The following is a 26,031-nucleotide window of genomic DNA, read 5'->3' on the forward strand; positions in this document are numbered from 1 at the left end:
GAGAAGAGAAAGAGAGGAATGAGAAGAGAGAGAGGAGGAGGGAAGAGAGAGAGAGGAAGGAGAAGAGAAAGAGAGGAATGAGAAGAGAGAGAGAGGAGGAGGGAAGAGAGAGAGAGGAAGGAGAAGAGAAAGAGAGGAATGAGAAGAGAGAGAGAGGAGGAGGGAAGAGAGAGAGAGGAAGACAGAGGAATGATGAAGAGACAGAGAGAGAGGAAGAGCGTTCTGCTAGACCAGACATAGAGGGATCAAAATATCAGAGTGGTTTGGAGGAGGGCCACTGCACCACACAGAAACCAGGTCTTCACACACACACGCTACTGCAGAACAGCAACAAACACACACACACACACACACACACACCACACACTCTGCAGAATAGCAACAAACACACACACACACAAACACACATCACACACACTCTGCAGCCATGAAGAAAAAGAGATAAGAACTCACATACTGCAGTATAGCTAAGAGAGCACACACACACACACACACACACACACACACACTCAAACACACACAGACACACATGCACACACACACGCAACACACACGCACTCAAACACACGCACACGCACACACACACACACACACACACACACACACACACACTGCAGCAGAGTGGTGAAAGAACAGGAGATTTTAACAGTCAGTTAGAGCAACAGAGGGAGCAGCAGGATCAGACTCTACAGCCAATCAGAAATCTAGTATTAGCATATAGAATACACCCCCTCCAATCAGATATCTAGTATTAGCATATAGAATACACCCCCTCCAATCAGATATATAGAATACACCCCCTCCAATCAGATATATAGTATTAACATATAGAATACACCCCCTCCAATCATATATATAGTATTAACATATAGAATACACCCCATCCAATCAGATGTATAGTATTAACATATAGAATACACCCCCTCCAATCAGATATATAGTATTAACATATAGAATACACCCCCTCCAATCAGATATATAGTATTAACATATAGAATACACCCCATCCAATCAGATATCTAGTATTAACATATAGAATACATATAGTATACACCCTTCTCCAATTTTTGTATTATTTTTTTTATCTGTTATTTTACCAGGTAAGTTGACTGAAAACACGTTCTCATTTACAGCAACGACCTGGGGAATAGTTACAGGGGAGAGGAGGGGGGATGAATGAGCCAATTGTAAGCTGGGGATTATTAGGTGACTGTGATGGTTCGAGGGCCAGATTGGGAATTTAGCCAGGACACTGGGGTTAACACCCCTACACTACAATAAAGATATTACACACCATAGATACTAAACACCAAAGATACTAAACACCAAAGATACTAAACACCAAAGATATTAAACACCAAATATACTACACGCCAATGATACTAAACACCAAAGATACTAAACACCAAAGATACTACACGCCAAAGATACTAAACACCAATGATATTACACACCATAGATACTAAACACCAAAGATACTAAACACCAAAGATACTAAACACCAAAGATACTAAACACCAAAGAAATTACACACCAAAGATACTAAACACCAATGATACTAAACACCAAAGATACTAAACACCAAAGATATTAAACACCAAATATACTACACGCCAATGATACTAAACACCAAAGATACTAAACACCAAAGATACTAAACACCAAAGATATTAAACACCAAATATACTACACGCCAATGATACTAAACACCAAAGATACTAAACACCAAAGATACTACACACCAAAGATACTAAACACCAATGATATTACACACCATAGATACTAAACACCAAAGATACTAAACACCAAAGATACTAAACACCAAAGAAATTACACACCAAAGATACTAAACACCAATGATACTAAACACCAATGATACTAAACACCAAAGACACTAAACACCATAGATACTAAACGCCAAAGATACTAAACGCCAAAGATATTACACACCAAAGATACTAAACACCAAAGATACTACACACAAAATATACAAAATCCAAAGATATTACACGCCAAAGATACTAAACACCAATGATACTAAACATCAAAGATATTAAACACCAAATATACTACACGCCAAAGATACTAAACACCAATGATACTAAACACCAAAGATACTAAACACCAAAGATATTACACACCAAAGATATTAAACACCAAAGATATTAAACACCAAATATACTACACGCCAAAGATACTAAACACCAAAGACACTAAACACCAAAGATATTAAACACCAAAGATACCAAACACCAAATATACTTAACACCAAAGATACTAAACACCAAAGGGGCTTCACATCAATGATACTAAACACCAAAGACACTAAACACCAAAGATACTAAACACCAAATACCAAGATATTCACACCACAATACATCTACACCAAAGATTAGTAACCACCCAGATATCAGACAGGTCAGTAGACAATGATGAATCGGTCCAGTCATTTATCTGTAGTGTTGACAAAATGCTGTCACACAACCCTGATTTATGATGTTATCAATGACAAACACCACGGGATGGATAGAGACAGTTGGTGTTATCACACAGGGCTCTAACTTAAAAAACAAACTGTCTGAAGGTAGCATTGGTGCTCTCAAATGTTAAAAAATAAAATAAATTAGGAAATTATATTATATTATACAAATTATTTAAAAAAAAAAAATTAGGAGAACTCAGGAAATAAGATATATTTTATTTACGTTTTTTATACATTTATATTTACAGCCCACAGGATGATGAGCTGTGTTGCTTTTACGCCAAACATAACGTTTTGCATTGTTGCCAAAAAGTTCAATTTTGGTTTCATCTGACCAGAGCACCTTCTTCCACATGTTTGGTGTGTCTCCCAGGTGGCTTGTGGCAAACTTTAAACAACACTTTTTATGGATATCTTTAAGAAATGGCTTTCTTCTTGCCACTCTTCCATAAAGGCCAGATTTGTGCAATATACGACTGATTGTTGTCCTATGGACAGAGTCTCCCACCTCAGCTGTAGATCTCTGCATTTCATCCAGAGTGATCATGGGCCTATTGGCTGCATCTCTGATCAGTCTTCTCCTTGTATGAGCTGAAAGTTTAGAGGGACGGCCAGGTCTTGGTAGATTTGCAGTGGTCTGATACTCCTTCCATTTCAATATTATCGCTTGCACAGTGCTCCTTGGGATGTTTAAAGCTTGGGAAATCTTTTTGTATCCAAATCCGGCTTTAAACTTCTTCACAACAGTATCTCGGACCTGCCTGGTGTGTTCCTTGTTCTTCATGATGCTCTCTGCGCTTTTGACGGACCTCTGAGACTATCACAGTGCAGGTGCATTTATACGGAGACTTGATTACACACAGGTGGATTGTATTTATCATCATTAGTCATTTAGGTCAACATTGGATCATTCAGAGATCCTCACTGAACTTCTGGAGAGAGTTTGCTGCACTGAAAGTAAAGGGGCTGAATAATTTTGCACACCCAATTTTTCAGTTTTTGATTTGTTAAAAAAGTTTGAAATATCCAATAAATGTCGTTCCACTTCATGATTGTGTCCCACTTGTTGTTGATTCTTCACAAAAAAATACAGTTTTATAACTTTATGTTTGAAGCCTGAAATGTGGCAAAAGGTTGCAAAGTTCAAGGGGGCCGAATACTTTCGCAAGGCACTGTATACTGTCCTCTCCTCTCTGCCTGTCCTGTATATATACTGTCCTGTCCTGTCCTGTATATATATACTGTCCTCTCCTCTCTGCCTGTCCTGTCCTGTATATATACTGTCCTGTCCTGTCCTGTCCTGTATATAGACTGTCCTGTCCTGTATATATAATGTCCTGTATATATACTGTCCTGTCCTGTATATATACTGTCCTGTCCTGTCCTGTCCTGTATATATACTGTCCTGTCCTGTATATATACTGTCCTGTCCTGTATATATACTGTCCTCAAAAATCCAGAAAATCACATTGTATGATTTTTAAGTAATTAATTTGCATTTTATTGCATGACATAAGTATTTGATACATCAGAAAAGCAGAACTTAATATTTGGTACAGAAACCTTTGTTTGCAATTACAGACATCATATGTTTCCTGTAGTTCTTGACCAGGTTTTCACACACTGCAGCAGGGATTTTGGCCCACTCCTCCATACAGACCTTCTCCAGATCCTTCAGGTTTCGGGGCTGTCGCTGGGCAATACGGACTTCCAGCTCCCTTCAAAGATGTTCTATTAGGTTCAGGTCTGGAGACTGGTTAGGCCACTCCAGGACCTTGTGATGCTTCTTACGGAGCCACTCCTTAGTTGCCCTGGCTGTGTGTTTCGGGTCGTTGTCATGCTGGAAGACCCAGCCATGACCCATCTTCAATGCTCTTACTGAGGGAAGGAGGTTGTTGGCCAAGATCTCGCGATACATGGCCCCATCCATCCTCCCCTCAATACGGTGCAGTCGTCCTGTCCCCTTTGCAGAAAAGCATCCCCAAAGAATGATGTTTCCACCTCCATGCTTCACGGTTGGGATGGTGTTCTTGGGGTTGTACTCATCCTTCTTCTTCCTCCAAACACGGCGAGTGGAGTTTAGACCAAAAAGCTCTATTTTTGTCTCATCAGACCACATGACCTTCTCCCATTCCTCCTCTGGATCATCCAGATGGTTATTGGCAAACTTCAGATGGGCCTGGACATGCGCTGGCTTGAGCAGGGGGACCTTGTGTGTGCTGCAGGATTTTAATCCATGACGGCGTAGTGTGTTACTAATGGTTTTCTTTGAGACTGTGGTCCCAGTTCTCTTCAGGTCATTGACCAGGTCCTGTCGTGTAGTTCTGGGCTGATCCCTCACCTTCCTCATGATCATTGATGCCCCACGAGGTGAGATCTTGCATGGAGCCCCAGACCGAGGGTGATTGACTGTCACCTTGAACTTCTTCCATTTTCTAATAATTGTGCCAACAGTTGTTGCCTTCTCACCAAACTGCTTGCCTATTGTCCTGTAGCCCATCCCAGCCTTGTGCAGGTCTACAATTGTATCCCTGATGTCCTTACACAGCTCTCTGGTCTTGGCCATTGTGGAGAGGTTGGAGTCTGTTTGATTGAGTGTGTGGACAAATGTCTTTTATACAGGTAATGAGTTCAAACAGATGCAGTTAATACAGGTAATGAGTGGAGAACAGGAGGGCTTCTTAAAGAAAAACTAACAGGTCTGTGAGAGCCGGAATTCTTACTGGTTGGTAGGTGATCAAATACTTATGTCATGCAATAAAATGCAAATGAATTACTTAAAAATCATACAATGTGATTTTCTGGATTTTTGTTTTAGATTCTGTCTCTCAAAGTTGAAGTGTACCTATGATTTAAAAAAATTACAGACCCCTACATGCTTTGTAAGTAGGAAAACCTGCAACATCGGCAGTGTATCAAATACTTGTTCTCTCCACTGTATACTGTCCTCTCCTCTCTGCCTGCCCTGTTCTGTCCTGTATATATACTGTCCTCTCCTCTGTCTCTCTCTCTGTGTGTGTGTGTGTGTGTGTGTGTGTGTGTGTGTGTGTGTGTGTGTGTGTGTGTGTGTGTGTGTGTGTGTGTGTGTGTGTGTGTGTGTGTGTGTGTGTGTGTGTGTGTGTGTGTGTGTGTGTGTGTGTGTGTGTGTGTGTGTGTGTGTGTGTGTGTGTGTGTGTGTGTACCAGAGGCAGTAGAGTGCAGAACAGAACGTCACACTAACATACAGTGACAAAGGACATATGACATACCTCTACTCCTACAGGCTACAGAGAGATGGATGGAGAGAGGAAAGGACATGGAGAGAGAGAGAGAGAGAGAGAGAGAGAGAGAGGGAGAGAGAGAGAGAGAGAGGGAAGAGAGAGGAGGAGGAGGAGGAGGAGGAGGAAGAGGAGGTATGTCCAGAGTAGAGGAGGAGGAGGAGGTATGAACAGAGTAGAGGAGGACGAGGAGGAGGTATGAACAGAGTAGAGGAGAAGGAGGAGGTATGAGCAGAGTAGAGGAGGAGGAGGTATGAACAGAGTAGAGGAGGAGGACGAGGAGGAGGTATGAACAGAGTAGAGGAGGAGGAGGAGGAAGAGGAGGTATGTCCAGAGTAGAGGAGGAGGAGGAGGTATGAACAGAGTAGAGGAGGAGGAGGAGGAGGAGGTATGAACAGAGTAGAGGAGGAGGAGGAGGAGGAGGAGGAGGTATGAACAGAGTAGTGGAGGAGGAAGAGGAGGAGGAAGATGAGGTATGGACAGAGTAGAGGAGGAGGAGGAGGTATGAACAGAGTAGTGGAGGAGGAGGAGGAGGAGGAGGAGGTATGAACAGAGTAGATGAGGAGGAAGAGGAGGAGGAGGAAGATGAGGTATGAACAGAGTAGAGGAGGAAGAGGAGGTATGAACAGAGTAGAGGAGGAGGAGGAGGTATGAACAGAGTAGAGGAGGAGGAGGAGGAGGAAGAGGAGGAGGTATGAACAGAGTAGAGGAGGTGGAGGAGGAGGAGGTATGAACAGTCTAGAGGAGGAGGTATAGACAGAGTAGAGGAGGAGGAGGGGGAGGAGGTATGAACAGTCTAGAGGAGGAGGAGGAATAGGAGGAGGAGGTATGGACAGAGTAGATGAGGAGGAGGGGGAGGAGGTATGAACAGTCTAGAGGAGGAGGAGGAGGTATGGACAGAGTAGAGGAGAAAGGAGGAGGCGGAGGAGGAAGTATGAACAGAGTAAAGTAGAGGAGGAGGAGGAAGAGGAGGAGGAGGTATGAACAGAGTGGAGGAGGAGGTATGAACAGAGTGGAGGAGGAGGAGGAGGAGGTATGAACAGAGGGGGAGGAGGAGGTATGAACAGAGTAGAGGAGGAGGAGGAGGTATGAACAGAGTAGAGGAGGATGAGGATGAGGTATGAACAGAGGAGGAGGAGGTATGAACAGAGGAGGAGGTGGAGGAGGACAGGCCAGTTCTAAACCCAGACTATGATATCATCCTGTGTACTGTTTGTTTTGTGTGTGTGTGTGTGTGTGTGTGTGTGTTACGCCTTTCACGTTGACAGGTAATTCTGGTTCCCCTGCGCTGAAATAAGAGGGCTAAAGTCTAACACCTGTCCTACTCCCACACACACTCTCTCTCTCTCTCTCTCTCTCTCTCTCTCTCTCTCTCTCTCTCTCTCTGTCTCTCTGTCTCTCTGTCTCTCTGTCTCTGTCTCTCTCCAAGGTGTAAATTGTGTTAAGATTCAGTACTCAGTGCAGTAAGGTGAGGGGTTGTAAACCTGTCATCAAGGAACATTTGGCTGTAAATCACCTGTCGTCTCCTGGCTTCCACACGCAGCCTACAAGCTACTGACGCAAGCCTTTCCAACATCTATATTTTAAAAAAGTCAAATAAATCCATTTGATATAGGCTAGAATCTGATAATGAGTCAGAAGTCAACAGGAAGGCTGTTATTTAGGCTGGAATCTGATAATGAGTCAGAAGTCAACAGGAAGGCTGTTATTTAGGCTGGAATCTGATACTGAGTCAGAAGTCAACAGGAAGGCTGTTATTTAGGCTGGAATCTGATACTGAGTCAGAAGTCAACAGGAAGGCTGTTATTTAGGCTGGAATCTGATACTGAGTCAGAAGTCAACAGGAAGGCTGTTATTTAGGCTGGAATCTGATAATGAGTCAGAAGTCAACAGGAAGGCTGTTATTTAGGCTGGAATCTGATACTGAGTCAGAAGGCAACAGGAAGGCTGTTATTTAGGCTGGAATCTGATAACGAGTCAGAAGTCAACAGGAAGGCTGTTATTTAGGCTGGAATCTGAATGGAGGTGCTATGTGTATTTAACTGAAGCATGGTGAGGACAGCATTAACCTTACGCCTCCGTTAGGGATCCCGAGGGGCGCAGCGGTCTAAGGCACTGCATCTCAGAGCTAGAGGCATCACTACAGACCCCGGTTCGAATCCAAGGCTGAATCACAACAGGCTTGGGAATGGGAGTCCCATAGGGCGGCGCACAATTGGCACAGCGTCGTCTGGGTTTTGCCTGAGTAGCCCGTCATTCTAAATAAGATTTTGTAATTAATTGACTTGTCTAGTTAAATAAAACATTATTATTTTTTTTTGCGTGGTGAGCTAGGTGAGAAGTGCAGTAATGTTAGCCTAGTTAGCTAGGTGAGAAGTGCAGTAATGTTAGCCTAGTTAGCTAGGTGAGAAGTGCAGTAATGTTATGGCTCCGTTAGCCTAGTTAGCTAGGTGAGAAGTGCAGTAATGTTAGCCTAGTTAGCTAGGTGAGAAGTGCAGTAATGTTAGCCTAGTTAGCTAGGTGAGAAGTGCAGTAATGGTAGCCTAGTTAGCTAGGTGAGAAGTGCAGTAATGTTAGCCTAGTTAGCTAGGTGAGAAGTGCAGTAATGTTACGGCTCCGTTAGCCTAGTTAGCTAGGTGAGAAGTGCAGTAATGTTAGCCTAGTTAGCTAGGTGAGAAGTGCAGTAATGTTATGGCTCCATTAGCCTAGTTAGCTAGGTGAGAAGTGCAGTAATGTTAGCCTAGTTAGCTAGGTGGGAAGTGCAGTAATGTTATGGCTTCGTTAGCCTAGTTAGCTAGGTGGGAAGTGCAGTAATGTTAGCCTAGTTAGCTAGGTGAGAAGTTCAGTAATGTTAGCCTAGTTAGCTAGGTGAGAAGTGCAGTAATGTTATGGCTCCGTTAGCCTAGTTAGCTAGGTGGGAAGTGCAGTAATGTTAGCCTAGTTAGCTAGGTGAGAAGTGCAGTAATGTATTGGCTCTGTTAGCCTAGTTAGCTAGGTGAGAAGTGCAGTAATGTTAGCCTAGTTAGCTAGGTGAGAAGTGCAGTAATGTTTGCCTAGTTAGCTAGGTGTGAAGTGCAGTAATGTTATGGCTCCGTTAGCCTAGTTAGCTAGCTCCTCAGTTCGATGCAGACAAGACAGCTACTATGTAATCAGATGGGATGATAAGTAACAAGTCAGTCTAGTGTGAGTTAACAGCAGGTCTCTTACTACACAATCCTGAGACTCCCCTGTCCAACAGACACATTCACACATTCACACACTGCATGAACTCCACTCCCTATAGACCAAGCTGCAGCTGCTTCTCTCTCCCTCGCTCCTTCACTACCTCCCACTCCCTCTCCCTCTCTCCCTCACTACCTTCCCACTCTCTCCCTCCCTCACTACCTTCCCACTCTCTCTCCCTACCTCACTACCTTCCCACTCTCTCTCCCTCACTACCTTCCTACTCTCTCTCTCTCACTACCTTCCCACTCTCTCTCCATCCCTCACTACCTTCCCACTCTCTCTCCCTCGCTCCTTCACTACCTCCCACTCCCTCTCCCTCTCTCCCTGACTACCTTCCCACTCTCTCCCTCCCTCACTACCTTCCCACTCTCTATCCCTACCTCACTACCTTCCCCCTCTCTCCCTCACTACCTTCCCACTCTCTCTCTCTCACTACCTTCCCACTCTCTCTCCCTCCCTCACTACCTTCCCACTCTCTCTCCCTCCCTCACTACCTTCCCACTCCCTCTCCCTCCCTCACTACCTTCCCACTCTCTCTCCCTCCCTCACTACCTTCCCACTCTCTCTCCCTACCTCACTACCTTCCCCCTCTCTCCCTCACTACCTTCCCACTCTCCCTCCCTCACTACCTTCCCACTCCCTCTCCCTCCCTCACTACCTTCCCACTCTATCCCTCCCTCACTACCTTCCCACTCTCTCTCCCTACCTCACTACCTTCCCCCTCTCTCCCTCACTACCTTCCCACTCTCTCTCTCTCACTACCTTCCCACTCTCTCTCCCTCCCTCACTACCTTCCACTCTCTCTCCCTCCCTCACTACCTTCCAACTCTCTCTCCCTCCCTCACTACCTTCCCACTCTCTCTCCCTCCCTCACTACCTTCCCACTCCCTCTCCCTCCCTCACTACCTTCCCACTCTCTCTCACTACCTCACTACCTTCCCACTCTCTCTCCCTCCCTCACTACCTTCCCACTCTCTCTCCCAACCTCACTACCTTCCCACTCTCTCTCTCTCAATTCCTTCCCACTCTCTCTCCCTCACTACCTTCCCACTCTCTCTCCCTCACTACCTTCCCAATCTCTCTCTCTCACTACCTTCCCACTCTCTCTCCCAACCTCACAACCTTCCCACTCTCTCTCCCAACCTCACTACCTTCGCACTCTCTCTCCCAACCTCACTAACTTCCCACTCTCTCTCCCTCACTACCTTCCCACTCTCTCTCCCTACCTCACTACCTTCCCACTCTCTCTCCCTACCTCACTACCTTCCCACTCTCTCTCCCTCACTACCTTCCCACTCTCTCTCCCTTCCTCACTACCTTCCCACTCTCTCTCCCTCCCTCACTACCTTCCCACTCCCTCTCCCTCCCTCACTACCTTCCCACTCTCTCTCCCTCCCTCACTACCTTCCCACTCTCTCTCCCTCCCTCACTACCTTCCCACTCTCTCTCTCTCACTACCTTCCCACTCTCTCTCTCTCACTACCTTCCCACTCTCTCTCTCTCACTACCTTCCCACTCTCTCTCCCTCACCACCTTCCCAGTCTCTCTCCCTCCCTCACTACCTTCCCACTCCCTCTCTCTCACTACCTTCCCACTCTCTCTCTCTCACTACCTTCCCACTCTCTCTCCCTCTATCACTACCTTCCCACTCTCTCTCCCTCTCTCACTACCTTCCCACTCTCTCTCTCTCACTACCTTCCCACTCTCTCTCTCTCACTACCTTCCCACTCTCTCTCCCTCCCTCACTACCTTCCCACTTCCTCTCTCTCACTACCTTCCCACTCTTTCTCTCTCACTACCTTCCCACTCTCTCTCCCTCACTACCTTCCCACTCTCTCTCCCTCACTACCTTCCCACTCTCTCTCCCTCCCTCACTACCTTCCCACTCTCTCTCCCTACCTCACTACCTTCCCACTCTCTCTCCCTCCCTCACTACCTTCCCACTCTCTCTCCCTCCCTCACTACCTTCCCACTCTCTCTCCCTCCCTCACTACCTTCCCACTCTCTCTCCCTCCCTCACTACCTTCCCACTCTCTCTCTCACTACCTTCCCACTCTCTCTCCCTCACTACCTTCCCACTCTCTCTCCCTCCCTCACTACCTTCCCACGCTCTCTCCCTACCTCACTACCTTCCCACTCTCTCTCCCTCACTACCTTCCCACTCTCTCTCCCTCCCTCGCTACCTTCCCACTCTCTCTCCCTACCTCACTACCTTCCCACTCTCTCTCCCTCCCTCACTACCTTCCCACTCTCTCTCCCTCCCTCACTACCTTCCCACTCTCTCTCCCTCACTACCTTCCCACTCTCTCTCCCTCCCTCACTACCTTCCCACTCTCTCTCCCTCCCTCACTACCTTCCCACTCTCTCTCTCACTTCCTTCCCACTCTCTCTCCCTCACTACCTTCCCACTCTCTCTCCCTCCCTCACTACCTTCCCACTCTCTCTCCCTCCCTCACTACCTTCCCACTCTCTCTCCCTCCGTCACTACCTTCCCACTCTCTCTCCCTCTCTCTCTCTCTCTCTCTCTCTCTCTCTCTCTCTCTCTCTTTCTCTCCTTCTCTCCCTCCTTCCCCCTCTCTCCCTCCCTCCATCCCTCCCTCCCTCTCTCCCTCCCTCCCTCTCGCTCCCTCACTACATTCCCCCTCTCTCTCTACCTCCCTCCCTCCCTCCCTCCCTCCCTCCCTCCCTCCCTCACTACCTTCCCCCTCCCCCCTATCCTCCCCTTCTCTCTCTCCAGTGGTCTTTCTCCTCTCCCCTGACATCTCATGTGATCTAACTGCCTTGGCTACATTCTCTGACCTAACACAGCCAATCAGGTCACACCGTGTCTTGGACCTGTACTCCTATTGGCTGAGGTCTCTGACCCGCAACAGCACCATCTGTGTCCCGCCATCATCTGTGAAACCACCTCGGGCTGATAGGCATGCTGGGAAATAGGTCAGCTGGCTGTACAGTAGAGAGATGGGACTGTACAGCTTCAACACAGAGTACTACCATCTAACCCTAGAGAGATGGGACTGTACAGCTTCAACACAGAGTACTACCATCTAACCCTAGAGAGATGGGACTAGACAACACATAGTACTACCATCTAACCCTAGAGAGATGGGACTGGACTGGACAACACATCTAACCCTCTTCTCAAACTCATTGTCCCCTCCTCTCCTCTCCTCTCCTCTCCTCTCCTCTCCTCTCCTCTCCTCTCCTCTCCTCTCCTCTCCTCTCCTCTGTTCTGTTCTGTTCTGCTTCTCTCTCTTCCAGACTATGTTCTGCTTCTCTCTCTTCCAGACTATGTTCTGCTTCTCTCTCTTCCAGATTCTGTTCTGCCTATCCCTCACAGCTGTAGTCTACTTCCTGTCCTCTCCTCTCCCCTCCTCTCCTCTCCTCTCCTCTCCTCTCCTCTTCTCTCCTCTGTTCTGTTCTCTTCTGTTCTTTTTCTCTCTCTTCCAGATTCTGTTCTGCCAATCCCTCACAGCTGTAGTCTACTTCCTGTCCTCTCCTCTCCTCTCCTCTCCTCTCCTCTCCTCTCCTCTCCTCTCCTCTGTTCTGTTCTGCTTCTCTCTCTTCCAGACTATGTTCTGCTTCTCTCTCTTCCAGACTATGTTCTGCCAATCCCTCACAGCTGTAGTCTACTTCCTGTCCTCTTTTCTCACGACTCTGTTCTACTATTCCTGCTCTTTCCATCCTCCCTCGTCCTCTCCCTTTCTATCTTCACACCCCTCTCTCCCCCCTCTCCGCCGACTCCCTCGTCAGGCAGATGGGTGGGCAGACCCTGGGCTGGCACACACACACACACACACACACACACAAACACACCTGGCAGGACCTGCAACAACTTTCCCCTGCTGTGAGCTGAGTGAAGACAGGATGAGAGAAGAGGAGTTGAACAGAAAGAGAGAGGAGAGATGGCTCATCAAGCCCTCCTTTAGATTTGGAGATCACTAGACCAGGTGGTCTCTCTCTCTCTCTCTCTCTCTTCTCTGTCCTCTCCTCTTCCTCCACTCTCTCTCTCTCTCTCTCGCTCTCTCTCTCTCTCTCTCTCTCTCTCTCTCTCTCTCTCTCTCTGTCTCAGCACAGAACACGTTGCCTGTCTCGGGAACAAGTTGCTAGGCAGTTAGGAGACAAACTAGTACCATGAGAAAGCAGGTAACAGCAATTCACACACACACCCACACCCACACACACACACACACACACACACACACGCACACACCGTCTCCATGTCTTACTTGTGCAGAGCGAGAGGAGGAACCTTGGAAGGCTTCTCCGGCTGTGTCCCGTAACAGGAAGTCCTCGCTTCAGGTATTTCGCCGTACTCCTCCAGCATGGCGGAGGCAGCGGACGTGATGATGCCCAGCCCGTCCCTCACCCGCGCCTCCAGAGGGTAGTCCCAGTCCTCAGAGGAGACGGACACCATGCCCGAGGGGAACTCCTCGGGTACCGTCTCGGTGGTGCCGGAGGTCAGGCTGGAGACGATCCAGATGTATCCGAACCCGGTGAGGCCCAGGGAGCGAGCCTCCTCCAGGATAAAGACTCCCTCGTCTTTAGAGCAGTACAACAGAACCACCGGGGATTGGACCTTCTTCAACATGATTTGACTCTTACTGTCTTCCTCCACAGCATCTAATGTTATGATGTGCTGCAGGTCCCAGCCTACAAAACTACAGGTGGAGAGAGATGGAGAGATGAGATGGAGAGAGATGGAGAGATGAGATGGAGAGATGAGATGGAGAGATGAGATGGAGAGAGATGGAGAGAGAGATGGAGAAAGAGATGGAGAGACATGGATAGATAGATGAGAGTGACGGGGAGATATGAGAGAGATGGAGAGAGATTGATAGATGATAGAGATGGAGAGATGGAGAGATGAGAGAGATGGGGAGAGATGGAGTGAGATTGAGAGATGAGAGAGAGACGGAGAGAGACGGGGAGAGATGAGGGAGTTGGAGAGAGATGGAGAAAGATGGAGAGAGACGGGGAGAGATGAGAGAGATGGAGATAGATGGAGAGAGATGGGGAGAGATGGAGAGAGATTGAGAGATGAGAGAGAGACGGAGAGAGACGGGGAGAGATGAGAGAGTTGGAGAGAGATGGAGAGATGAGATGGAGAGATGAGAGAGAGATGGAGAGATGGAGAGAGTTGGAGAGAGATGGAGAGAGGGAGGGGACGATCAGTTAAAACCCCATCTAACGTTATGATTGACACCTGTTAATGTATATTATATATACTCCTATATGTTAATGTATATTATATATAATCCTAAATGTTAATGTATATTATACTGTATATAATCCTATATGTTAATGTATATATTATACTGTATATAATCCTATATGTTAATGTATATATTATGCTGTATATAATCCTATATGTTAATGTACATTATATATAATCCTATATGTTAATGTATATTATATATAATCCTATATGTTAATGCATATTATACTGTATATAATCCTATATGTTAATGTATATATTATACTGTATATAATCCTATATGTTAATGTACATTATATATAATCCTATATGTTAATGTATATTATATATAATCCTATATGTTAATGTATATTATATATAATCCTAAATGTTAATGTATATTATATATAATTATATATGTTAATGTATATATTATACTGTATATAATCCTATATGTTAGTGTATAGTATATACAATCCTATATGTTAATGTGTATTATATATACTCCTATATGTTAATGTATATTATATATAATCCTATATGTTAAGGTATATTATATATAATCATATACATTAATGTATATTATATATAATCCTACAGTATATGTTAATGTAGAGTTGAAATAGGAAGTTTAAATACACTTAGGTTGGAGTCATTAAAACTTGTTTTTCAACCACTCCACAAATGTCTTGTTACCAAACTATAGTTTTGCCAAGTCGGTTAGGACATCTACTTTGTGCATGACACAAGTTGTTTTTCCAACAATTGTTTACAGACAGATTATTTCACTTATAATTCACTGTATCACAATTCCAGTGGGTCAGAAGTTTACATACACTAAGTTGACTGTGCCTTTAAACAGCTTGGAAAATTCCAGAAAATTATGTTATGGCTTTAGATGCATCTGATAGGCTAATTAACATCATCTGAGTCAATAGGAGGTGTACCTGTGGATGTATTTCAAGGCCTACCTTCAAACTGCCTCTTTGCTTGACATCATGGGAAAATCAAAAGAAAACAGCCAAAACCACAAAAACATTGTAGACTTCCACAAGTCTGGTTCATTCTTGGGAGCAATTTTCAAACACCTGAAGGTACCACGTTCATCTGTACAAGCAAAAGTACACAAGTATAAACACCATGGGACCACGCAGCCGTCATACCGCTCAGGAAGGAGACGCGTTCTGTCTCCTTGAGATTAACGTACTTTGGAAAAAGCCACTGCTCCAAAACTGCCTAAAAAAACCTGATTATGGTTTGCAATTGCACATGGGTACAAAGACCATACTTTTTTTTAGAAATGTCCTCTGGTCTGATGAAAGAAAATAGAACTGTTTGGCCATAATGACCATCGTTATGTTTGGAAGAACGGGGGTGGCAGCATCATGTTGTGGGGGTGCTTTGCTGCAGGAGGGACTAGTGCACTTCACAAAACAGATGGCATCATGAGGGAGGAGAAAAATGTGGATGTTTTGAGGCAACATCTCAAGACATCAGTCAGGAAGTTAAAGCTTGGTCGCAAATGTCACGACTTTCACCGAAGTCGGTCCCTCTCCTTGTTCGGCGGTAGACGTCACCGGCCTTCTAGCCATCGTTGATCCAATTTTTTCATTTTCCATTTGTTTTGTCTTGTCTTCGTTCACACCTGGTTCCAATCCCATCAATGACATGTTGTGTATTTAACCCTCTGTTTCCCCTCATGTCCTTGTCGCTGATTGTATGTTAGTTATGTGTCGGTGATTGTATGTGTGTTATGTGTCGGTGATTGTATGTTTGTTATATGTCGGTGATTGTATGTGTGTTATGTGTCGGTGATTGTATGTGTGTTATGTGTCGATGATTGTATGTGTGTTATGTGTCGGTGATTGTATGTTTGTTATGTGTCGGTGATTGTATGTGTGTTATGTGTCGGTGATTGTATGTGTGTTATGTGTCGGTGATTGTATGTGTGTTATGTGTCGGTGATTGTATGTTAGTTATGTGTTGGTGATTGTATGTGTGTTATGTGTCGGTGATTGTATGTGTGTTATGTGTCGGTGATTGTATGTTAGTTATGTGTCGGTGATTGTATGTTAGTTATGTGTTGGTGATTGTATGTGTGTTATGTGTTGGTGATTGTATGTTAGTTATGTGTCGGTGATTGTATGTGTGTTATGTGTTGGTGATTGTATGTGTGTTATGTGTTGGTGATTGTATGTTAGTTATGTGTCGGTGATTGTATGTTAGTTATGTGTTGGTGATTGTATGTTAGTTATGTGTCGGTGATTGTATGTGTGTTATGTGTTGGTGATTGTATGTGTGTTATGTGTTGGTGATTGTATGTTAGTTATGTGTTGGTGATTGTATGTTAGTTATGTGTCGGTGATTGTATGTGTGTTATGTGTTGGTGATTGTATGTGTGTTATGTGTTGGTGATTGTATGTGTGTTATGTGTTGGTGATTGTATGTTAGTTATGTGTTGGTGATTGTATGTTAGTTATGTGTCGGTGATTGTATGTGTGTTATGTGTTGGTGATTGTATGTGTGTTATGTGTCGGTGATTGTATGTTAGTTATGTGTTGGTGATTGTATGTGTGTTATGTGTCGGTGATTGTATGTGTGTTATGTGTCGGTGATTGTATGTTAGTTATGTGTTGGTGATTGTATGTTAGTTATGTGTTGGTGATTGTATGTGTGTTATGTGTCGGTGATTGTATGTTAGTTATGTGTCGGTGATTGTATGTTAGTTATGTGTTGGTGATTGTATGTGTGTTATGTGTCGGTGATTGTATGTTAGTTATGTGTCGGTGATTGTATGTTAGTTATGTGTTGGTGATTGTATGTTAGTTATGTGTCGGTGATTGTATGTTAGTTATGTGTCGGTGATTGTATGTTTGTTATGTGTTGGTGATTGTATGTGTGTTATGTGTCGGTGATTGTATGTGTGTTATGTGTTGGTGATTGTATGTGTGTTATGTGTCGGTGATTGTATGTGTGTTATGTGTCGGTGATTGTATGTGTGTTATGTGTTGGTGATTGTATGTGTGTTATGTGTTGGTGATTGTATGTTAGTTATGTGTTGGTGATTGTATGTGTGTTATGTGTTGGTGATTGTATGTTAGTTATGTGTCGGTGATTGTATGTGTGTTATGTGTTGGTGATTGTATGTTAGTTATGTGTCGGTGATTGTATGTGTGTTATGTGTTGGTGATTGTATGTTAGTTATGTGTCGGTGATTGTATGTTAGTTATGTGTCGGTGATTGTATGTTAGTTATGTGTTGGTGATTGTATGTTAGTTATGTGTCGGTGATTGTATGTGTGTTATGTGTTGGTGATTGTATGTTAGTTATGTGTCGGTGATTGTATGTGTGTTATGTGTTGGTGATTGTATGTTTGTTATGTGTCGGTGATTGTATGTGTGTTATGTGTCGGTGATTGTATGTTAGTTATGTGTCGGTGATTGTATGTGTGTTATGTGTCGGTGATTGTATGTTTGTTATGTGTCGGTGATTGTATGTGTGATATGTGTTGGTGATTGTATGTGTGTTATGTGTTGGTGATTGTATGTGTGTTATGTGTTGGTGATTGTATGTGTGTTATGTGTTGGTGATTGTATGTGTGTTATGTGTTGGTGATTGTATGTGTGTTATGTGTTGGTGATTGTATGTGTGTTATGTGTTGGTGATTGTATGTGTGTTATGTGTTGGTGATTGTATGTGTGTTATGTGTTGGTGATTGTATGTGTGTTATGTGTTGGTGATTGTATGTGTGTTATGTGTTGGTGATTGTATGTGTGTTATGTGTTGGTGATTGTATGTGTGTTATGTGTTGGTGATTGTATGTGTGTTATGTGTTGGTGATTGTATGTGTGTTATGTGTTGGTGATTGTATGTGTGTTATGTGTTGGTGATTGTATGTGTGTTATGTGTTGGTGATTGTATGTGTGTTATGTGTTGGTGATTGTATGTGTGTTATGTGTTGGTGATTGTATGTGTGTTATGTGTTGGTGATTGTATGTGTGTTATGTGTTGGTGATTGTATGTGTGTTATGTGTTGGTGATTGTATGTTAGTTATGTGTTGGTGATTGTATGTTAGTTATGTGTCGGTGATTGTATGTGTGTTATGTGTTGGTGATTGTATGTGTGTTATGTGTTGGTGATTGTATGTGTGTTATGTGTTGGTGATTGTATGTGTGTTATGTGTTGGTGATTGTATGTTAGTTATGTGTTGGTGATTGTATGTTAGTTATGTGTTGGTGATTGTATGTTAGTTATGTGTCGATGATTGTATGTGTGTTATGTGTTGGTGATTGTATGTGTGTTATGTGTTGGTGATTGTATGTTAGTTATGTGTCGGTGATTGTATGTGTGTTATGTGTTGGTGATTGTATGTGTGTTATGTGTTGGTGATTGTATGTTAGTTATGTGTTGGTGATTGTATGTGTGTTATGTGTTGGTGATTGTATGTGTGTTATGTGTCGGTGATTGTATGTGTGTTATGTGTTGGTGATTGTATGTGTGTTATGTGTCGGTGATTGTATGTGTGTTATGTGTTGGTGATTGTATGTGTGTTATGTGTTGGTGATTGTATGTTAGTTATGTGTTGGTGATTGTATGTTAGTTATGTGTTGGTGATTGTATGTTAGTTATGTGTCGGTGATTGTATGTGTGTTATGTGTTGGTGATTGTATGTGTGTTATGTGTTGGTGATTGTATGTTAGTTATGTGTCGGTGATTGTATGTGTGTTATGTGTTGGTGATTGTATGTGTGTTATGTGTTGGTGATTGTATGTTAGTTATGTGTTGGTGATTGTATGTGTGTTATGTGTTGGTGATTGTATGTGTGTTATGTGTCGGTGATTGTATGTGTGTTATGTGTCGGTGATTGTATGTTTGTTATGTGTCGGTGATTGTATGTGTGTTATGTGTTGGTGATTGTATGTGTGTTATGTGTTGGTGATTGTATGTGTGTTATGTGTTGGTGATTGTATGTGTGTTATGTGTTGGTGATTGTATGTTAGTTATGTGTTGGTGATTGTATGTTAGTTATGTGTCGGTGATTGTATGTGTGTTATGTGTTGGTGATTGTATGTGTGTTATGTGTTGGTGATTGTATGTGTGTTATGTGTTGGTGATTGTATGTTAGTTATGTGTTGGTGATTGTATGTTAGTTATGTGTTGGTGATTGTATGTTAGTTATGTGTCGGTGATTGTATGTGTGTTATGTGTTGGTGATTGTATGTGTGTTATGTGTTGGTGATTGTATGTTAGTTATGTGTCGGTGATTGTATGTGTGTTATGTGTTGGTGATTGTATGTGTGTTATGTGTTGGTGATTGTATGTTAGTTATGTGTTGGTGATTGTATGTGTGTTATGTGTCGGTGATTGTATGTGTGTTATGTGTCGGTGATTGTATGTGTGTTATGTGTCGGTGATTGTATGTGTGTTATGTGTCGGTGATTGTATGTGTGTTATGTGTCGGTGATTGTATGTGTGTTATGTGTTGGTGATTGTATGTGTGTTATGTGTTGGTGATTGTATGTTAGTTATGTGTTGGTGATTGTATGTTAGTTATGTGTTGGTGATTGTATGTTAGTTATGTGTCGGTGATTGTATGTGTGTTATGTGTTGGTGATTGTATGTGTGTTATGTGTTGGTGATTGTATGTGTGTTATGTGTTGGTGATTGTATGTGTGTTATGTGTTGGTGATTGTATGTGTGTTATGTGTTGGTGATTGTATGTGTGTTATGTGTTGGTGATTGTATGTGTGTTATGTGTTGGTGATTGTATGTGTGTTATGTGTTGGTGATTGTATGTGTGTTATGTGTTGGTGATTGTATGTGTGTTATGTGTTGGTGATTGTATGTGTGTTATGTGTTGGTGATTGTATGTGTGTTATGTGTTGGTGATTGTATGTGTGTTATGTGTTGGTGATTGTATGTGTGTTATGTGTTGGTGATTGTATGTGTGTTATGTGTTGGTGATTGTATGTGTGTTATGTGTTGGTGATTGTATGTGTGTTATGTGTTGGTGATTGTATGTGTGTTATGTGTTGGTGATTGTATGTGTGTTATGTGTTGGTGATTGTATGTGTGTTATGTGTTGGTGATTGTATGTTAGTTATGTGTTGGTGATTGTATGTTAGTTATGTGTCGGTGATTGTATGTGTGTTATGTGTTGGTGATTGTATGTGTGTTATGTGTTGGTGATTGTATGTGTGTTATGTGTTGGTGATTGTATGTGTGTTATGTGTTGGTGATTGTATGTGTGTTATGTGTTGGTGATTGTATGTGTGTTATGTGTTGGTGATTGTATGTTAGTTATGTGTTGGTGATTGTATGTTAGTTATGTGTTGGTGATTGTATGTTAGTTATGTGTCGATGATTGTATGTGTGTTATGTGTTGGTGATTGTATGTGTGTTATGTGTTGGTGATTGTATGTTAGTTATGTGTCGGTGATTGTATGTGTGTTATGTGTTGGTGATTGTATGTGTGTTATGTGTTGGTGATTGTATGTTAGTTATGTGTTGGTGATTGTATGTGTGTTATGTGTTGGTGATTGTATGTGTGTTATGTGTCGGTGATTGTATGTGTGTTATGTGTTGGTGATTGTATGTGTGTTATGTGTCGGTGATTGTATGTGTGTTATGTGTTGGTGATTGTATGTGTGTTATGTGTTGGTGATTGTATGTTAGTTATGTGTTGGTGATTGTATGTTAGTTATGTGTTGGTGATTGTATGTTAGTTATGTGTCGGTGATTGTATGTGTGTTATGTGTTGGTGATTGTATGTGTGTTATGTGTTGGTGATTGTATGTTAGTTATGTGTCGGTGATTGTATGTGTGTTATGTGTTGGTGATTGTATGTGTGTTATGTGTTGGTGATTGTATGTTAGTTATGTGTTGGTGATTGTATGTGTGTTATGTGTTGGTGATTGTATGTGTGTTATGTGTCGGTGATTGTATGTGTGTTATGTGTTGGTGATTGTATGTTTGTTATGTGTTGGTGATTGTATGTGTGTTATGTGTTGGTGATTGTATGTGTGTTATGTGTTGGTGATTGTATGTGTGTTATGTGTTGGTGATTGTATGTGTGTTATGTGTTGGTGATTGTATGTTAGTTATGTGTTGGTGATTGTATGTTAGTTATGTGTCGGTGATTGTATGTGTGTTATGTGTTGGTGATTGTATGTGTGTTATGTGTTGGTGATTGTATGTGTGTTATGTGTTGGTGATTGTATGTTAGTTATGTGTTGGTGATTGTATGTTAGTTATGTGTTGGTGATTGTATGTTAGTTATGTGTCGGTGATTGTATGTGTGTTATGTGTTGGTGATTGTATGTGTGTTATGTGTTGGTGATTGTATGTTAGTTATGTGTCGGTGATTGTATGTGTGTTATGTGTTGGTGATTGTATGTGTGTTATGTGTTGGTGATTGTATGTTAGTTATGTGTTGGTGATTGTATGTGTGTTATGTGTTGGTGATTGTATGTGTGTTATGTGTCGGTGATTGTATGTGTGTTATGTGTCGGTGATTGTATGTGTGTTATGTGTCGGTGATTGTATGTGTGTTATGTGTCGGTGATTGTATGTGTGTTATGTGTTGGTGATTGTATGTGTGTTATGTGTTGGTGATTGTATGTTAGTTATGTGTTGGTGATTGTATGTTAGTTATGTGTTGGTGATTGTATGTTAGTTATGTGTCGGTGATTGTATGTGTGTTATGTGTTGGTGATTGTATGTGTGTTATGTGTTGGTGATTGTATGTTAGTTATGTGTCGGTGATTGTATGTGTGTTATGTGTTGGTGATTGTATGTGTGTTATGTGTTGGTGATTGTATGTTAGTTATGTGTTGGTGATTGTATGTGTGTTATGTGTTGGTGATTGTATGTGTGTTATGTGTCGGTGATTGTATGTGTGTTATGTGTCGGTGATTGTATGTTTGTTATGTGTCGGTGATTGTATGTGTGTTATGTGTTGGTGATTGTATGTGTGTTATGTGTTGGTGATTGTATGTGTGTTATGCGTTGGTGATTGTATGTGTGTTATGTGTTGGTGATTGTATGTGTGTTATGTGTTGGTGATTGTATGTGTGATATGTGTTGGTGATTGTATGTGTGTTATGTGTTGGTGATTGTATGTGTGTTATGTGTTGGTGATTGTATGTGTGTTATGTGTTGGTGATTGTATGTGTGATATGTGTTGGTGATTGTATGTGTGTTATGTGTTGGTGATTGTATGTGTGTTATGTGTCGGTGATTGTATGTGTATTATGTGTTGGTGATTGTATGTGTGATATGTGTTGGTGATTGTATGTGTGATATGTGTTGGTGATTGTATGTGTGATATGTGTTGGTGATTGTATGTGTGTTATGTGTTGGTGATTGTATGTGTGTTATGTGTCGGTGATTGTATGTGTGTTATGTGTTGGTGATTATATGTGTGATATGTGTTGGTGATTGTATGTGTGTTATGTGTTGGTGATTGTATGTGTGTTATGTGTTGGTGATTGTATGTGTGTTATGTGTTGGTGATTGTATGTGTGTTATGTGTTGGTGATTGTATGTGTGTTATGTGTTGGTGATTGTATGTGTGTTATGTGTTGGTGATTGTATGTGTGTTATGTGTTGGTGATTGTATGTGTGTTATGTGTTGGTGATTGTATGTTAGTTATGTGTTGGTGATTGTATGTGTGTTATGTGTTGGTGATTGTATGTGTGTTATGTGTTGGTGATTGTATGTGTGTTATGTGTTGGTGATTGTATGTTAGTTATGTGTTGGTGATTGTATGTGTGTTATGTGTTGGTGATTGTATGTGTGTTATGTGTCGGTGATTGTATGTTAGTTATGTGTCGGTGATTGTATGTTAGTTATGTGTTGGTGATTGTATGTTAGTTATGTGTTGGTGATTGTATGTTAGTTATGTGTTGGTGATTGTATGTGTGTTATGTGTTGGTGATTGTATGTTAGTTATGTGTCGGTGAATGTATGTTAGTTATGTGTTGGTGATTGTATGTGTGTTATGTGTTGGTGATTGTATGTGTGTTATGTGTTGGTGATTGTATGTTAGTTATGTGTTGGTGATTGTATGTTAGTTATGTGTTGGTGATTGTATGTTAGTTATGTGTCGGTGATTGTATGTGTGTTATGTGTCGGTGATTGTATGTGTGTTATGTGTTGGTGATTGTATGTTAGTTATGTGTTGGTGATTGTATGTGTGTTATGTGTTGGTGATTGTATGTGTGTTATGTGTCGGTGATTGTATGTGTGTTATGTGTCGGTGATTGTATGTTAGTTATGTGTCGGTGATTGTATGTTAGTTATGTGTTGGTGATTGTATGTTAGTTATGTGTTGGTGATTGTATGTGTGTTATGTGTCGGTGATTGTATGTGTGTTATGTGTTGGTGATTGTATGTTAGTTATGTGTTGGTGATTGTATGTGTGTTATGTGTCGGTGATTGTATGTGTGTTATGTGTTGGTGATTGTATGTTAGTTATGTGTTGGTGATTGTATGTTAGTTACGTGTCGGTGATTGTATGTTAGTTATGTGTTGGTGATTGTATGTTAGTTATGTGTTGGTGATTGTATGTGTGTTATGTGTCGGTGATTGTATGTGTGTTATGTGTTGGTGATTGTATGTTAGTTACGTGTTGGTGATTGTATGTTAGTTACGTGTCGGTGATTGTATGTTAGTTATGTGTCGGTGATTGTATGTTAGTTATGTGTTGGTGATTGTATGTGTGTTATGTGTTGGTGATTGTATGTGTGTTATGTGTTGGTGATTGTATGTGTGTTATGTGTTGGTGATTGTATGTTAGTTATGTGTTGGTGATTGTATGTTAGTTATGTGTTGGTGATTGTATGTTAGTTATGTGTCGGTGATTGTATGTGTGTTATGTGTCGGTGATTGTATGTGTGTTATGTGTTGGTGATTGTATGTTAGTTATGTGTTGGTGATTGTATGTGTGTTATGTGTTGGTGATTGTATGTGTGTTATGTGTTGGTGATTGTATGTGTGTTATGTGTCGGTGATTGTATGTTAGTTATGTGTCGGTGATTGTATGTTAGTTATGTGTTGGTGATTGTATGTTAGTTATGTGTTGGTGATTGTATGTGTGTTATGTGTCGGTGATTGTATGTGTGTTATGTGTTGGTGATTGTATGTTAGTTATGTGTTGGTGATTGTATGTGTGTTATGTGTCGGTGATTGTATGTGTGTTATGTGTTGGTGATTGTATGTTAGTTATGTGTTGGTGATTGTATGTTAGTTACGTGTCGGTGATTGTATGTAAGTTATGTGTTGGTGATTGTATGTGTGTTATGTGTCGGTGATTGTATGTGTGTTATGTGTTGGTGATTGTATGTTAGTTATGTGTTGGTGATTGTATGTTAGTTACGTGTCGGTGATTGTATGTTAGTTATGTGTTGGTGATTGTATGTTAGTTATGTGTTGGTGATTGTATGTGTGTTATGTGTTGGTGATTGTATGTGTGTTATGTGTTGGTGATTGTATGTTAGTTATGTGTTGGTGATTGTATGTGTGTTATGTGTCGGTGATTGTATGTGTGTTATGTGTTGGTGATTGTATGTTAGTTATGTGTTGGTGATTGTATGTGTGTTATGTGTCGTGATTGTATGTTTGTTATGTGTCGGTGATTGTATGTTAGTTATGTGTTGGTGATTGTATGTTTGTTATGTGTTGGTGATTGTATGTTTGTTATGTGTTGGTGATTGTATGTTTGTTATGTGTTGGTGATTGTATGTTTGTTATGTGTTGGTGATTGTATGTTTGTTATGTGTTGGTGATTGTATGTTTGTTATGTGTCGGTGATTGTATGTGTGTTATGTGTCGGTGATTGTATGTGTGTTATGTGTTGGTGATTGTATGTGTGTTATGTGTCGGTGATTGTATGTTTGTTATGTGTTGGTGATTGTATGTTTGTTATGTGTTGGTGATTGTATGTGTGTTATGTGTTGGTGATTGTATGTGTGTTATGTGTCGGTGATTGTATGTGTGTTATGTGTTGGTGATTGTATGTGTGTTATGTGTCGGTGATTGTATGTTTGTTATGTGTTGGTGATTGTATGTTTGTTATGTGTTGGTGATTGTATGTTTGTTATGTGTTGGTGATTGTATGTTAGTTATGTGTTGGTGATTGTATGTGTGTTATGTGTCGGTGATTGTATGTGTGTTATGTGTTGGTGATTGTATGTTAGTTATGTGTTGGTGATTGTATGTTAGTTATGTGTTGGTGATTGTATGTTAGTTATGTGTTGGTGATTGTATGTTAGTTATGTGTTGGTGATTGTATGTTAGTTATGTGTTGGTGATTGTATGTTAGTTATGTGTTGGTGATTGTATGTTAGTTATGTGTTGGTGATTGTATGTTAGTTATGTGTTGGTGATTGTATGTTAGTTATGTGTTATCTGTGCGACGGGTTTTATTTTATATATATTTTGGAGTTGTATTATTATTAAACAACTCTGTTTATACTAAGTTTGTTTTCCTCCCTGCCACCGAAACGCTTTACATCAACTGGGTAAATAGACCCAATTATATATATCTAGGGTCTTCCAAATGGACAATGACCCCAAGTATACTTCCAAAGTTGTGGCAAAATGGCTTAAGGACAACAAAGTCAAGGTATTGGAGTGGCCATCACAAAGCCCTGACCTCAATCCTATAGACAATGTGTGGGCAGAACTGAAAAAGCATGTGTGAGCAAGAAGGCCTACAAACCTGACTCAGTTACACCAGCTCTGTCAGGAGGAATGGGACAAAATTCACCCAATTTATTGTGGGAAGCTTGTGGAAGGCTTCCGGAAACGTTTGACCCAAGTTAAACAATTCTAAAGGCAATGCTACCAAATACTAATTGAGTGTAT

At 41.8% G+C, this 26,031-nt stretch overlaps 1 protein-coding gene across 1 annotated transcript in view; it reads right to left on the bottom strand.

Annotated features, from left to right (window-relative positions):
* LOC139394230 (glutamate receptor, ionotropic, N-methyl D-aspartate 2A, a) overlaps positions 1-26,031 on the bottom strand; it is a 331,718-nt gene that overhangs the window by 85,369 nt on the left and 220,318 nt on the right. The window contains exon 4 of the mRNA XM_071142252.1: positions 13,194-13,625. Coding sequence (XP_070998353.1) covers positions 13,194-13,625 — 432 coding nt within the window. The remainder of the gene's footprint in view (positions 1-13,193; positions 13,626-26,031) is intronic.

This window comes from Oncorhynchus clarkii, unplaced genomic scaffold, assembly GCF_045791955.1.
Source record: "Oncorhynchus clarkii lewisi isolate Uvic-CL-2024 unplaced genomic scaffold, UVic_Ocla_1.0 unplaced_contig_1650_pilon_pilon, whole genome shotgun sequence".
In the NCBI taxonomy this organism is placed as follows: Eukaryota; Metazoa; Chordata; class Actinopteri; order Salmoniformes; family Salmonidae; genus Oncorhynchus; species Oncorhynchus clarkii.